The sequence below is a fragment of the Dipodomys ordii genome, unplaced genomic scaffold (genome assembly GCF_000151885.1).
Source record: "Dipodomys ordii isolate 6190 unplaced genomic scaffold, Dord_2.0 Scaffold126, whole genome shotgun sequence".
NCBI classification, from domain to species: domain Eukaryota; kingdom Metazoa; phylum Chordata; class Mammalia; order Rodentia; family Heteromyidae; genus Dipodomys; species Dipodomys ordii.
Genome location: NW_012267342.1, coordinates 5,048,171 through 5,061,806, shown reverse-complemented (window position 1 = coordinate 5,061,806; position 13,636 = coordinate 5,048,171). Strand labels below are relative to the sequence as shown.

General features: G+C 35.0%; 1 protein-coding gene across 1 annotated transcript in view; it reads right to left on the bottom strand.

Moving 5' to 3' along the window:
* Positions 1-13,636, bottom strand: part of Lrp1b (low density lipoprotein receptor-related protein 1B) — a 1,500,426-nt gene that overhangs the window by 892,595 nt on the left and 594,195 nt on the right. Inside the window, exon 7 of the mRNA XM_013030060.1 lies at positions 10,593-10,755. Within this exon, the coding sequence (XP_012885514.1) occupies positions 10,593-10,755 (163 nt within the window). The remainder of the gene's footprint in view (positions 1-10,592; positions 10,756-13,636) is intronic.

The following is a 13,636-nucleotide window of genomic DNA, read 5'->3' as shown; positions in this document are numbered from 1 at the left end:
GCAAGACCAAGTTCAAATTCTAAATAAATAAGTGCTGTCATATAAAGTGATTATTGAATTAATATTTAATAAGTTTTGATGGCACAGTCAAATTACATATAATTTATATGATCCATTTATTTAATGAGTAAGTGAAATTTGTGTATGCACAGTTGAGGTATTAACCATTTAAATTAATACTAAAAGTAATGTGTGTATATGTATGTTTCTGTGTGTGCAATGTGTATGTTACTTGCACAGTTGTCTAATCTATGCTGGTGGTTGGTGTTCTACCACTTGAGCCATGTCTCTAGTAATAAGAATGAATAATTTTGAAAATTTTACTTCATAAATGAGAAATTTTAATTTCAGAAGTAGATCATACTAATATTGAGGCTTTTTGATCACTGTAGAATTTCAAATACTTGAGATAGCTTCAACAGTAAATTTATGAGGTAAACTTATGAGATAAGTTAACTTCTTAAGAATGGAAAAAATTTAATTACATGTCCAGTTCTACCACTCATTTTGAGATATAGACAGCAGGCTTCCATGAGCAAGAATACTTCCTTTTTATGTTTACTTTATTTAATCCCATTTTATGTTGTACTAACCCAAATCCAGGGATTTATTAAATAATCTGGTTTGTTGATGGTGTTAGCAGGACCATATTTTTTTAATGGAAAAAAAATCAATGACAAATCATTAGTTTTTTTTACAAAAAAAGTAAAGAATTGTTAAGATGCTATTAAGACATAATTTAGTCATAGTTAATAGTTTTCCTTAGCACAAATACTTTTCTCACAATTATTTCAGTAAAATCAGAAACAAAAGATAAGGCCTTCAATATGTGTTTTTTTGGAGGTTTAGCTAAAAGAAAATTTTCTACCTTAACTTCAAAATCAGGCTAATTTCTTCCTAGCCAAACTATTAAGAGTCTGGCTCAAGGCAAAATATCAATTTTGGTTCAGTATCCTGCAAGTATCAACAGTCAAGTAGAATAAAATATAACAGCATAAATGTAAAATGTTGCTTTCACTTCCTTTTGTTTATTTTTAGAATATTTTTGATTGACTATGACTACCTAACCCATAGTAAAATCCCAAATTGGTCTTTCATATTAAAGTATGATAATATGTGGGCAGAATGGTGTCAAGTACTTGTTTTATTTTCTTCAAATTTTGTCTTTTCCCTATGGTGTTTATAAGCCAAGATTCTCTCAGCCTTTGGAAATATTATCATGTGCCTGATTCATTATTTACCTTGGAAATTTTAAATAATTCAATGTTTTTTTAAAAGAAACTATACCTGTGCTCACTTCGGCAGGACATATGCTAAAATTGGAACTATACAGAAGATTAGCATGGCCCCTGTGCAAGGATGACATGCAAATTTGTGAAGTGCTCCATATTAAAAACAAAAAGAAAAAGAGACTATACCAAATAAATCTTCACATCCTCATAGTTGATATTTCAAGCATAACATTGTTTATTCCAAGCTCTGTGAAAAAGAGATTTACATCATTCACCTTTGATGGCCTGGTCACACTCCTGAGTAACACAGGAAAGCCATCCACACAGTTTGAAACACAGCTACTGACTCATGTTTACTTCTTGTTTTGATAGAATTCCACATAGGGGGAAATACATAGCAGTAATTTTAAAGTACTTGTATGTACAAAGGCATTCTTTCCTCTGTTGGAACAAATTCTTGTAGTGCATAACCTAGTCTCTGGCAGAGATTATGAAAGTTTTCAGGCTAATTGAGGATCATCTTATAAGTGAAACATTCACTTACTTGATATTACCCTTGTGGTTTGGAAATGTTTATATATAACTTGCAAAAGTATTGGCAACTATGACAGAATATAAACTACCATTAGGTTTATAAACTGTGTCTGGAAAGCTAAATACAGAGAGATGAAAGATTATGTCCAGAGTGCTCCCTCCTCAGTCTCTTTTAAATACCTCAGAAGGTGTTTAAAAGCTTTTAGAAAGCAAATGAGTGGAATCAAAAATGGTATTTGTGTTCTTTTTAAACAAGTCCAAGTTAAGGGCAAGAAGCTCTCTACATGCATGGAGGAAATGGCTCCACATGAGAAAAAAACTACCCTAAGACAGTGTTATAGAGGATTATGTTGGCTTAGAAACAACTGGACTTTGTTCCTGTTACCCTGGCCATATTTCAGTCCATGTCACCTATGTAATCTAGTCTAACTAAAGACTCATATAAGTGGACAAGAATCGCTTCAGATGAAGGAGACATGGAAGATTATCAGCTCTTGGAGTCTTTCTATACCTTATAAAAATCAGGAGAGTTTTAAATTAAATATTAGATTTTTTTACAGTGGATTGTCAGAACTTCAGCAAAGAATTTGCCTAAAACAAATACATTAAAGTTAATAATGTAAAAATAATAAAAAAGCTACATTTGTTAGGACCATGAATTAACAGAAACTAGGCACTCAGCCAAATTGTGCATCTGTGCCCTTTGGTCTGAGCCATTCTCTCCTGCTGTTACTTTACAATCACTTCTAGAATGAACTAGGTTTACAACTGATAAACATTTTAGGAAAAAAGGCAAACTTCCTTTTGACAGGCAGTGCCATCTTTTTATCATCTTGTGATAAAAGACGAAAGGTCTCCAAATGATGAAAATAAACAAAAGCTACAGACAACAAGGCATAAGGGTTAAGGAATAAGTCACTGACTGCTCCTGCTCCCATCAAATGATATGATGAGATCAACTTCTCAAGAACAAAAGACAAGACAAAAACTGGTCAATTAGGGAACACTTGTGATTTGGGGCTGTTTTAGTTAGTAATACTTTTTCATCTCTTGTGTCTAATTCTACTCTAAGGCCAAGGAATGTATATGTGAAAATGGCTGAAAATATACTGAAGTGTTCACTTCCTAAGCCATGTGCCAGTGGCTCATGCCAGTAATCCTAGCTACTCAGGAGGCTGAGGTCTGAAGATCCGGGTTTAAAGCTGGCCCAGGCATGAAAGTTCCTGAGACTCTTATCTCCAATAAAACACTAATAAACCACTAGAAAACCGGAAGTTGTGCTGTGGCTCAAGTGGTAGACCTGAGGGACAACCTTCAGGCTCAGGGTTCAAGCTCCATGACGGACCAAAAAAAAAAAGTGTTCTCTTTCTTTTTTGCCTTTCCCCATATCTCTGTATTTAGCAGATAAGGGTGAGTGGTCAGGACTAGATATGTGAATCTCCTGGAGTTTCTGACTGAAATCTAAACATTCAGTTTCAGTACCATATATTTGAGCAGTAAAAAGAGCAGTAAAAAACAACCTTAGGGATGTCTTAAACTGTGATAATAACAAATTACTTCTTCATATAAATGATATGCAGATTTTTTGTTCATTTGTTTGTTTTTTACTTAACTACTTGAGTAAACAATAATTAGAAAGCTGGGCGCCGGTGGCTCATGCCTATAATCCTAGCTACTCAGGGGCTGAGATCTGAGGATCACGGTTCAAAGCCATCCCAGGGAGGAAAGTCTGTGAGACTCTTATCTCCAATAAACCAGTCGAAAACCATAAGTGGGGCTGTGGCTCAAGTGGTAGAAGGCTTGCCTTGATCTGAAGAGCTGAGGGATAGCACTCAAGCCCAGAGTTCAAGCCCCATGACCAACAACAAAAAAAAAGAAAATAATAATAATAATAATAATTAGAATGGGCATTTTGTGACACTTTTTATTCAAAGGTAGCCATTTGAAGACAAACAGATACCAAGTATAGTCAATAGAAATAAAATTACAAACTAAAATCCTATACAAGGTTAAACAAAAAGACCAGAGCAAGACATTTTCCCATTATGTTGACTGAGAATGTTACGAATGGCAGAATAATATGGCAAGATTGGGTTAATCTTTCAAATAAGGTTACAGTGAGCATGAACAACTCTAAATGTTCTGCCATATTCTAAAAATAAATTCATGTGAAGAACATGTTTTACTATGTCACTTAACTCATTAGCATTTTTCTTCCAAGAAATTTAAGTTTCAGATATCCAGGACAGGAATTTTGAAAACGTCTCTCATGGTTAGACTGAAGGAGGCTAAGAAGTCAACATTTAAAAAAAAAATTCTTGGGGCAATGTCATTTGTTAGGAAATGGAAAGACTTGGAAAAAATTATATTAAGTGAAGTAAGCCAAGCCCAAAGAAACATAGGTCCCATGGTTTCCCTTATTTGCAATATCTAGTATATGTATGAGTTAAGCAGAAAAGGTCAGATAATGTGATGTTAGGAAAATGAACCCTTAGATATGTATTTTAATGTTTTTTTTTTCTTTCATGCATTTGTTTCTAATGCATTTATAAGATTATCTCTTTGTTGCTTTGTATATCCCTCCCCCACAGTATAACCCCTGCTTTCACCATATTTGATGTCGGTATAATTTGTGGAGGAGATGGGGGAAAAGCAAGTCGTTTAAGGATACAGGTAGACCTGTTGCAACAATGAGAAGTACAAGTTGTCATGTCGAAAACGAACTTTACAACATTGGTGGGGGCAGAGAGGATTGAGAGGGGGGACGGGGTGGGGGGGGAAGGCTGGGAAGTTATGTGAAGAGTAAACAAAGGAGGAGGCTGCAATGCTTGATAAGAAATGTACTCATTATCTTGCCCATGTAATTGTAAGCCCTCTGTACAGTATGATCACAAAAAATAAAAATTAAAATAAAAAAAATATTTGTCGATTTAAGAAGGTGTTTTTTCTTAAAAGTGAAGACTAATGCTGGACTCCGGTGTCTCATGCCTATAATCCTATCTACTCAGGAAGCTGAGAGTTGAGAATCAGGGTTCAAAGCCACCTAGGGAAGGAAAGTCCAGGAGACTCTTATCTCCCATAAACCACTAGAAAATTGGAAGTGGCGCTGTGGCTCGCCTTGAGCTGAAGAGCTGAGTAACAGTGTCCACGCCCAGAGTTCAAGCCCCAGGACTGACCAAAAAAAAAAAAAAAATGAAGACATGATTTTCAAACTGTCAGATGTGAATTAAAAAAGTAAATACTACATAAGTCATTAATGGCAAATAAGCCCCTATCCTATAAGATTACACCTCCATGGGGAGGAAAAAAGGAACAGAAAGTAATGCCTTTAGATACTTTTTATTGCCCAAACCCATCAAAACTTTAGAATCACTTCAATCCTCAAATCAATAGAAAGTAGATGAGGGATGATAGAAGATATATCTGGGATTAATTAACCTATAATGAAGCCTAAGAAGTTTAATAACTAAATGTCTATAAGAATTCTCCTCCTATATCCCACTGCAAGAGAATTTGTAAATTAAGTTTTCAACTTGGAGCTCTGACAGCCAGCTGCCACAACTAAGATACACACTTTATGCCATGAAGACAACTTTGTGACAAAATGTCTTTCATGTGTATAGGAAGACCTATTTCATTTATAAATGTTCTATATTTACATAGAATCTCAGATAAGACTTCCATTAGTCAGATCCACACCCGGACTGTTGTTAACTTTGGTGGCTGTTAACATTGGTTCTATTTTTACTTTCTCAGACATAAGTAATTCCACCAAAGATGAATATGTAGGTGGGTGATGGGAGATGTCTTGACTATTAAATATGTCAATCATTCCTTATGTGAACTTCACTTCTGAATCTTGGGATTCACTCTTCTGTCTCTTGACAGATGGATAGCTTTCACATAGAACAAAGACAATATGTTTTTCCCTCCTTATTGACATGGGGTCCTAGATTCACAAATCCTATATACTAATCTGCCTCCCACTTTTTAAAAAAAGTTTATCCTATATAAAAATACATGATATTGTATTCAGGAAATATTTAATGTCTACTGTATCACTTTATAAGAGTTACCCCTTCTTTAATTTAACCTTCTTACATAAGTTAATTACACTTATAATTGAAATATAGTATACCAAATCTCACAATATAACTTTTCCTAAAGTTCCAATTAGAACTTTAATATATTCATGAAAATAATTAGGTTTGCTCTGTTTTTCTAATAATGTTTTTCATATTGTTGGAAATAAAGGCAGTAGTAGATATTTTCAAGACAAGGCATCTGACCCAGAATCCATGTTCTTAAGGAGCTTGCTTACACAATGAATTAAAGGCTTATGATAAAGTCTAAGTCCTTAAACAAATAGGAAAGGCAAACAGGACATTAGAAGGAATTCAACTAGTAGGGAGAATGGAGGACCACAATGAAATGATGGATTAAGATAAATAAGCAAACAAAAAACCAACTGTGTGCCAGAAAGCACCTAACTAGAGAATCCTTCCCACCACAATAGTACACTGCAAGTGGGGATGAGCAAGGCTCTTTTCTAAAATCCAAGTAATCCCAATAAGTCCATTTATTAAATTTCCCAATAATGAAACTTAGATAATATCCTGTTTACTGTTATAGTACTCAACTAACAACTAATTGAATAAGGGGCCCATACAGTAAGAAGATGAAGTGCTTGTTGTACCTGTTTGGGGTATCTGCCCAACAAACACTTGATCTTGCTTTCACTGTATTTTGTGTTTCAGAGTCACTTCCTTGAGCTTGGATTGATTAATGCGTTTGTCACATGAATTAAGATTGATTTTATTGTTGCTCTCCCTTTATTGATTTCACATTTATGTTTAAGAAACCCTTGTATCAAATCTAGCTTGAGGATTTTAATAGGAAACTAAAAGCCAGATCTTAGAAGTAAAGCTCCAGACTTGACTATATTTACAACCCTCACTAGACCTAGATATTACATACTTTAGAATCAAAGACAATATAGCATTAAAAAAAATTAGCTGCCGGGTACAGGTGGCTCATGGCTGTAATCGTAGCTACTCAGGAGGCTGAGATCTGAGGATCACGGTTCAAATCCAGCCCGGGCAGGAAAGTCCATGAAACTCTTATCTCCAATAAACCACCAGAAAACCAGAAGTGTCACAGTAGCTCAAATGGTAAAGCACTCACCTTGAGCTGAAAAACTGTGGGGTTGGACCCAGGCCCATATTTCAAGCCCCAGCACTGACATACAAAAACGAACAAAAATACCTAAAAACAACATAGCTTGACTGAAAGGACAGTTATGAAGAAATTTTTTCCTTCACCTTTATTTTTTGAAAGATATTGAAGTTAATTTACATATTGTCTTGTAAAAGAAGACTGTTCAAATAATATTTTCATTTTTAGCTTCTTCCTGGTAGAATTCATGTTATGCCACCAAAAATGTATGACAACTTAGCACAGGAAAAACAGAGAAACAGTTAGGTCATCATTTGAACTTCTTCAAACCAAGTTCCTTGATACAGGCAACAAAATAATTCTCTAAATTTACTGTGAAGTCAGTACTAAAACCCTCATTCCAAAAGTGAGTGCCCACTTTGTATTCAGAGGAAAGAATGTCCTCATCTTTGAAGATATAAGGACATACAAAAAAATGTGAACAAATAGACATTGCTAAAATTCTTTTCTGTGTTGAATGAAGCAAGAGAAGCTAGCATTTCCCTTGGCAAGGATGGAAAAGCCATTGGGTGTGTCAACATGCATTGACACCTACTTGTGCCATCTAACCACATTTAAAAAATTTATATTAAGTGGGATGAGAAGTTGGCTCAGTGGTAGAGCGCTTGCCTTGCATACATGAGGCCCTGGGTTCGATTCCTCAGCACCACATACACAGAAAAAGCCAGAAGTGGTGCTGGGGTTCAAGTGATAGGGCACTAGCCTTGAGCTGAAGAGCTGAGGGACAGCACCAGGCCCAGAGTTCAGACCCCACGAACATATACATATATAAAATGAAGTATGTGAGGCCTAGAGAGAGAAAGGTTTATGATTTTCCTCATATGTGGAAGCTAGAATGTGTTTATAAATATATAAATAAATGTGTTTTTAATACAAATTTATTAAATGAAATACAGTAGATTCAAAGGAAAACCTAAATAGTATATTCTTAGAAAGGCAATGTTGAATGTCTATAAAAAATAAACAGAACATTAGTATTTTACGGAAGTGAGTGGTATCAAGTTCAGAGGGGTAGACTAATGAAGAGGAGAAGAAGGGGAGAAGACAGTCAAGAGTTCAATCAATGCATATCCCATAAAATTGAGAAAAGTGAGAGAGGAGGGTGGGCTGGGAGGGATGGGTGCGTATTGAACAAGCTACATCTGTTTTGTTAAATGAATACCTACTTAAAGGTACTTAAATTTTCCTTTTTATTTATTATTTTTATTTATTATCACTAGATTGCCCCTGCTGTCCAGTAATATTTTCCTACAACTTTCCATTTCTTCTTTAAATTTAGAATAAAAATATGTTTCCTTGATTCTATGAGTTTTCTGTAAGTTCTTAAGGAACTTTTAACTTGCAAAAGTTATAATAATTGTGATTGTTTAGTTTCCTTATTTTAGGTACTTTGAACACAAACTTAGAAATAAATGAGAAAAATCATTTTTTGCACATCCTCCACCCACAGTTGTCCTATATTTCTCCTCTAATCTTCTTTATTCTTAAGTTAAATATTGTGTGTGTGTGTGTGTGTGTTTGTGTGTGTGTGTGTTTGTGTGTGTGTGTGTGTCCTGGGGCTTGAACTCAGGACCTTAGTTATTTTACACAAATTATATAAACTCTAGAGGAATCCCAATTTACTTCAATCTAGAAGTTTAAGAAAAAAATCCACTGTTCCTTTCGTGTATAGCATTGCATTGTTCACATCCAAATTTTTATTTAGAGAAAAATAGAATATAGGCAAACATGCTCTATTGCAAACATGTCTATATTTAGAAAAGAATGGGGTTTTCCTTCTCTGATATCTGCAATCAGTGATTGAAAACTTTGCTCGAGAGAGCAAAGAAAAAAAATTCAAAGCACCTGTTGTGATAAATGATGTATGACAAAATAGCATTTAAACAGTTATCAGACCTAGAGGAATCCAGCAGTGAATAAGTGCAAAAAACATGGGAGTTTCTACTCCTAATTCCGTTGACAAAAATGACAAAATATGGTTCTTTCTTATAATGACAGGGAGAAATTGGAAACCTGAGAGCATAAAATATATTGTTGTTCCAAAAGAAAGATGATGTTCACATGTATTATAGTTCAGATTGGCAGTTTTATTTGAAAAGGGTCTCTGGGTATTAGTTTTGAGAATGGGGAAGGAAAAAAACATAGCAGGAAGAAAGGAGAAAGGCAATAGCTTGAGCATGGTGGACTGTCTCAAGGCTAATTTGAAATACAGCTATTATCACCAGGCAAAATCAAGAAGGCAAATGTATTTTTTAAACAGGATGCCAAAAGAATGTTGTTAGCACATTTGTAAATTTCCAGTTCTTTCTTACTACTCATTTTCAACCACCCAAACAAATCAGTTTAAACACAACTTCTTTTTCCTAATGTTTTTTGAAGCATCACTGCAGTCAAGTAACCATCTGCTGCAAATACAAATAGAACCACGTTCAAGAATTATATTACTCAGCCTTCCTAGGCGAAGTTCTTACGTGCAAGCTGTTCTTGTCAAAATCAGAACCATTGTGATGATGCATCTTAATATTCAATCAGACTTTAAGTAAAGAGTGACAAAAGTCCACATATGGGTGGCAGCTGTTTCCTCAGTAAATATTTTCTCACTTATTGAATGGTGGCTTATGGTACTTTAGGATATATTCCATCAGACATTTCAGCCTGAACTGCCTGAGGACTATGAAAGTAATAGCAAGAATGAATGTTCACATTTCAAATCTTTGTTGTGAGTTACCTCTTCACAAACACCAGTAGTACAATATGCCATCCATTTGAATATACTGGCAGAACTCACTAGTGAGATGATAAATTTATAAGGGTCTGTGTTGATTTTTTTCTTCACCCTCTAATAATACCACCATGTTTATAATTTAAAGACATTTCTTTTCTGCATTGACTTTGTAAAGGTCTAGGCAAAGTCGATGAGGATATGAATGATTATAGTTTACAAATAGTAAAATATTTTAAAAGATTAATGAGTCTATTATCTAAAGAGATCTTATAAGATAAAAGCTATTTTAACCAATAAAGTGTCTTGAAAACTTGAAATAAAGATGGATTATTAACTCTATAATATTAGGTTTACATATCAGTAATTATTGAGAATAAAATTAGGGTCTGAACTAACGAGAATTCTGACCATTCCAAGGTTTTAGTAGTGCTCTAGAATGTATATTACATTTCTATAACCTATAAATACTTTACTGGACATATTTATGGAAACAGTGTATCTTTCAATCTGTTTGTGAAGGTTGCTAACTACAAGCTCCCTTGCTAAAAATTAGAAATCCTCTTGTCTTTAACCTCAAAGTATCCTGAGACTCGTCAATGATCACAAAGCAATTCTTGGGAGTGGAGAAGATTGTTTATGTCTTAGGTTAGGCCGGCAATATTGATCTGTTAAGGAACTGGTATTCCCCAGCTTCTGAATGGTAATTTATAGTCTTCCTTCCTTCCTGCATGTAGGTGCTAAAACCAACATTTAATTATTTTTGAGTTTGCTGTCTTATTTTACAAAAATGTCTTGTCAGATTTTGGCTTTATTTTTTTGGCTATGAAAATGTTTGCAGACTAAATGTAATAAAAAAAATTCCTTACCCCGCTATTGGATCTACTGCTATTGCCTTCGGGTTGTGAAGTTCCAGGTCAATCAAAGTGACACACACAGACCCATTGTAGTTACAAACAAAGATCCGGTCACTGGCATGATCCACAAAATACAGATTTCTGGTGATCCAGTCAATTGCCATTTGTTCCACATCTGAAAACATACATACAAAATTATTGAATTACAAAAGAAATGCTAGCATCATAAACCAAAGAGCACATAAAACTAATAAAATGATATCACTTGATACTGCAAAAGCAGTACCTTCACATGAAAATATTTTTCTGTGCAGAAACAAGTGACTTTCTTCTTTTAAAAAATATTGTCAATGTGATGTACAGAGGGGTTACAGTTATATATCAGAGATGATAATGCTTTTTATAATGTTGGAAATACTCCCTATGTCCACTGTCATACAAAGCAAGTCACTACCTGAATATGTTTAATGAACTCTTACATGTGGTTAGTATTAAGGTCATGTAAATTAGTTACATTTAAATTCAAATAACAGAAGTAACTAGTAGCTATTGTGGATGATGTAGCTCTAAAAAAGTATTTGTGTCTGATTTGAGATTGTTACTTTGATCAGGCATATGCATTGTGGTATTCAATGACAATTGGTAGATATTTATCTTGCAAAAACAATAACCCAAAGATTGTATTTCTGTTACTCTAGAAAAGATTGTGCATTATTTTCAATTTAACTTGTTTTTTTTAAATTATTGTTAAGTAGTTGTACAAAGGAGTGGCGCAGTTAACACACAGTTTATGAGTAAAATACATCTTGATCAATGTCACCCCTTTCATCATTATCACCCATCCCTTCCCTATCCACTCTTTCCTTCACTATTCTTAATTTTGTAGGAGACACATTAGATTCATATATATATATATATATATATATTTATATACATTATTGTAAAGAGACTGTACAGAGTGGTTACAGTTACATTAGTAAGGTAATGAGTACATTTCTTATCGAGCATTGTTACCCCCTCCTTTGTTTTTTCTCCTACCATCCCTTCCCTCCCTACCTCCCCAACTCCTCCCTCCCCCTCACCCCAAAGTTGTAAAGTTCATTTTCCACATGGTGTCTTGTACATCTCATTGTTACAATGGGTCAACCTGTATCCTTGTTTGTTATTCCCCTTCCCCTTCCCAAATTAGAAAAATATGTATACAAGATGCAGGGCACCACAATCAAATACAGTGACAACAGGAGTTATACCATGGGGGAATAACATACAAAAGAAAAAGAAAGAAATCACAAAATACAATATATGTACATTAAGAAGAACAGCAACAAACATAAAACCTCTTGTGTCTGTATTTTGGGGTTCATTTCACTTAGCATCATCTTATATGGTCATATGTACATAGCTTTTGACCTTTTCTTCTTGCCTGGTAAGATTATCCTAGATGTATACTAGTTATTGCAAATAAAGGAAACCGTAGGACCTGTTTGTCTGGGTCTGACTTACTTCACTTCATATAATTTTTTCCAAGTCATTCCATTTCCTAACAAATGGGGAATGGGGTGGTGTCATTCTTCCTGATGGAGGCATATAATTCCTATGATGTGTGTGTGTGTGTGTGTGTGTGTGTCACATTTTTTTTGATCCATTCATCTACTGAGGAGTATTTGGGTTGGTTCCACATCTTAACCATGGTGAATGATACTGTGATAAGCACAGTTGTGCTGGTAGCTTTAGTATGGCCTTGTTTGTGATCGTTGGAATAAATGCACAAATTTGGGATTTCTGGGTCATGAGGGAGATCTATATGTCGTCTTTTGAGGGACTTCCATACTGATTTCCAGAGTGACTGAACGCTTTTAAGCTCCCACCAACAATACAGTAGGGTTCTTGACTACATTCTCCCCTCTTTGTCCACTTCATCTTTCTACTAACTTAGCCCTACCCTATCTCTTTTGAGTATTCACTTACTGGTATCTTACTTTGATAATCTTTGCCTTTCTAAAGAATTATACTATTTGAGTAGGTCGTGGGGCTTGAACTCTGGGCCTGGGTACTGTCTGTCAGCTTTTCAGCTCAAGGCTAGAGCTCTGCAACTTGAGCCAAAACGTCACTTCTGGTTTTCTAAGTGGTTTATTGGAGATAAGACTCTCTCTGGCTTTTCTGCTCTGGCTGGCTTGCACCGGGATCCTCTGTCTCAGCCTCCTTAGTAGCTAAGATTACAAGCGTGAGCCACGGGTGCCCGGCTATTTGAGTGTTTTTATGTCTAATCTAAAAATCTTACTAAAATTATTTCTCAGAGACTTAATCCTCAATTCTACTAAAGCTCCTTATCAATACTGCTAGAAATGATTCATTTCATGTTTTTTTTCCAATGTTTTCTTTTTTTTTATTTTTATTTTTTATTGTGAGAATACCATACAGAGGAGTTACAATTATATGGGCAAGATATCGAGTACATTTCTTTTTTTTTATTTCATTCCCAATTATTTTCTTTTTTAAAATTTTTATTTATTTTTATTGTGAAAATACTATAAAGAGGGGTTGCAATAACATGGGCAAGATAATGAGTACATTTCTTATCAAGCATTGTAGCCTACTCCTTTGTTTCCCCTTCCCATCCCTTCCCATCATCTCCCTCCCCCCTGCCCCCCCATCCTCTCCGCCTTCCCACCCCACCAAAGTTGTAAAGTTCCTTTTCGACATAAAGACTTTTACTTCTCATTGTTGCAACGGGTCCACCTATATTCTTATTTAAACGACTTAAAAAAAAAAAAAAACGGGGAGGAGACACTGGGAAGGTAGCTCAGTGGTAGAGCGCTTGCCTTGCATGCCTGAGGCCCTGGGTTCGATTCCTCAGCACCACAAAAGATAAAAGAAAAAAAAGTTTGAGTACATTTCTGTTGTTGTTGTTTTTTAATTTAATTTAATTTTATTTGTGAACATACTGTACAGAGGAGTTATAATTACATGGACAGGATAATGCGTACATTTCTTACCAAGCATTGCAGCCTCCTCCTTTTGTTTACCCTTCACATCCCTTCCCAGCCTCCCCCCTC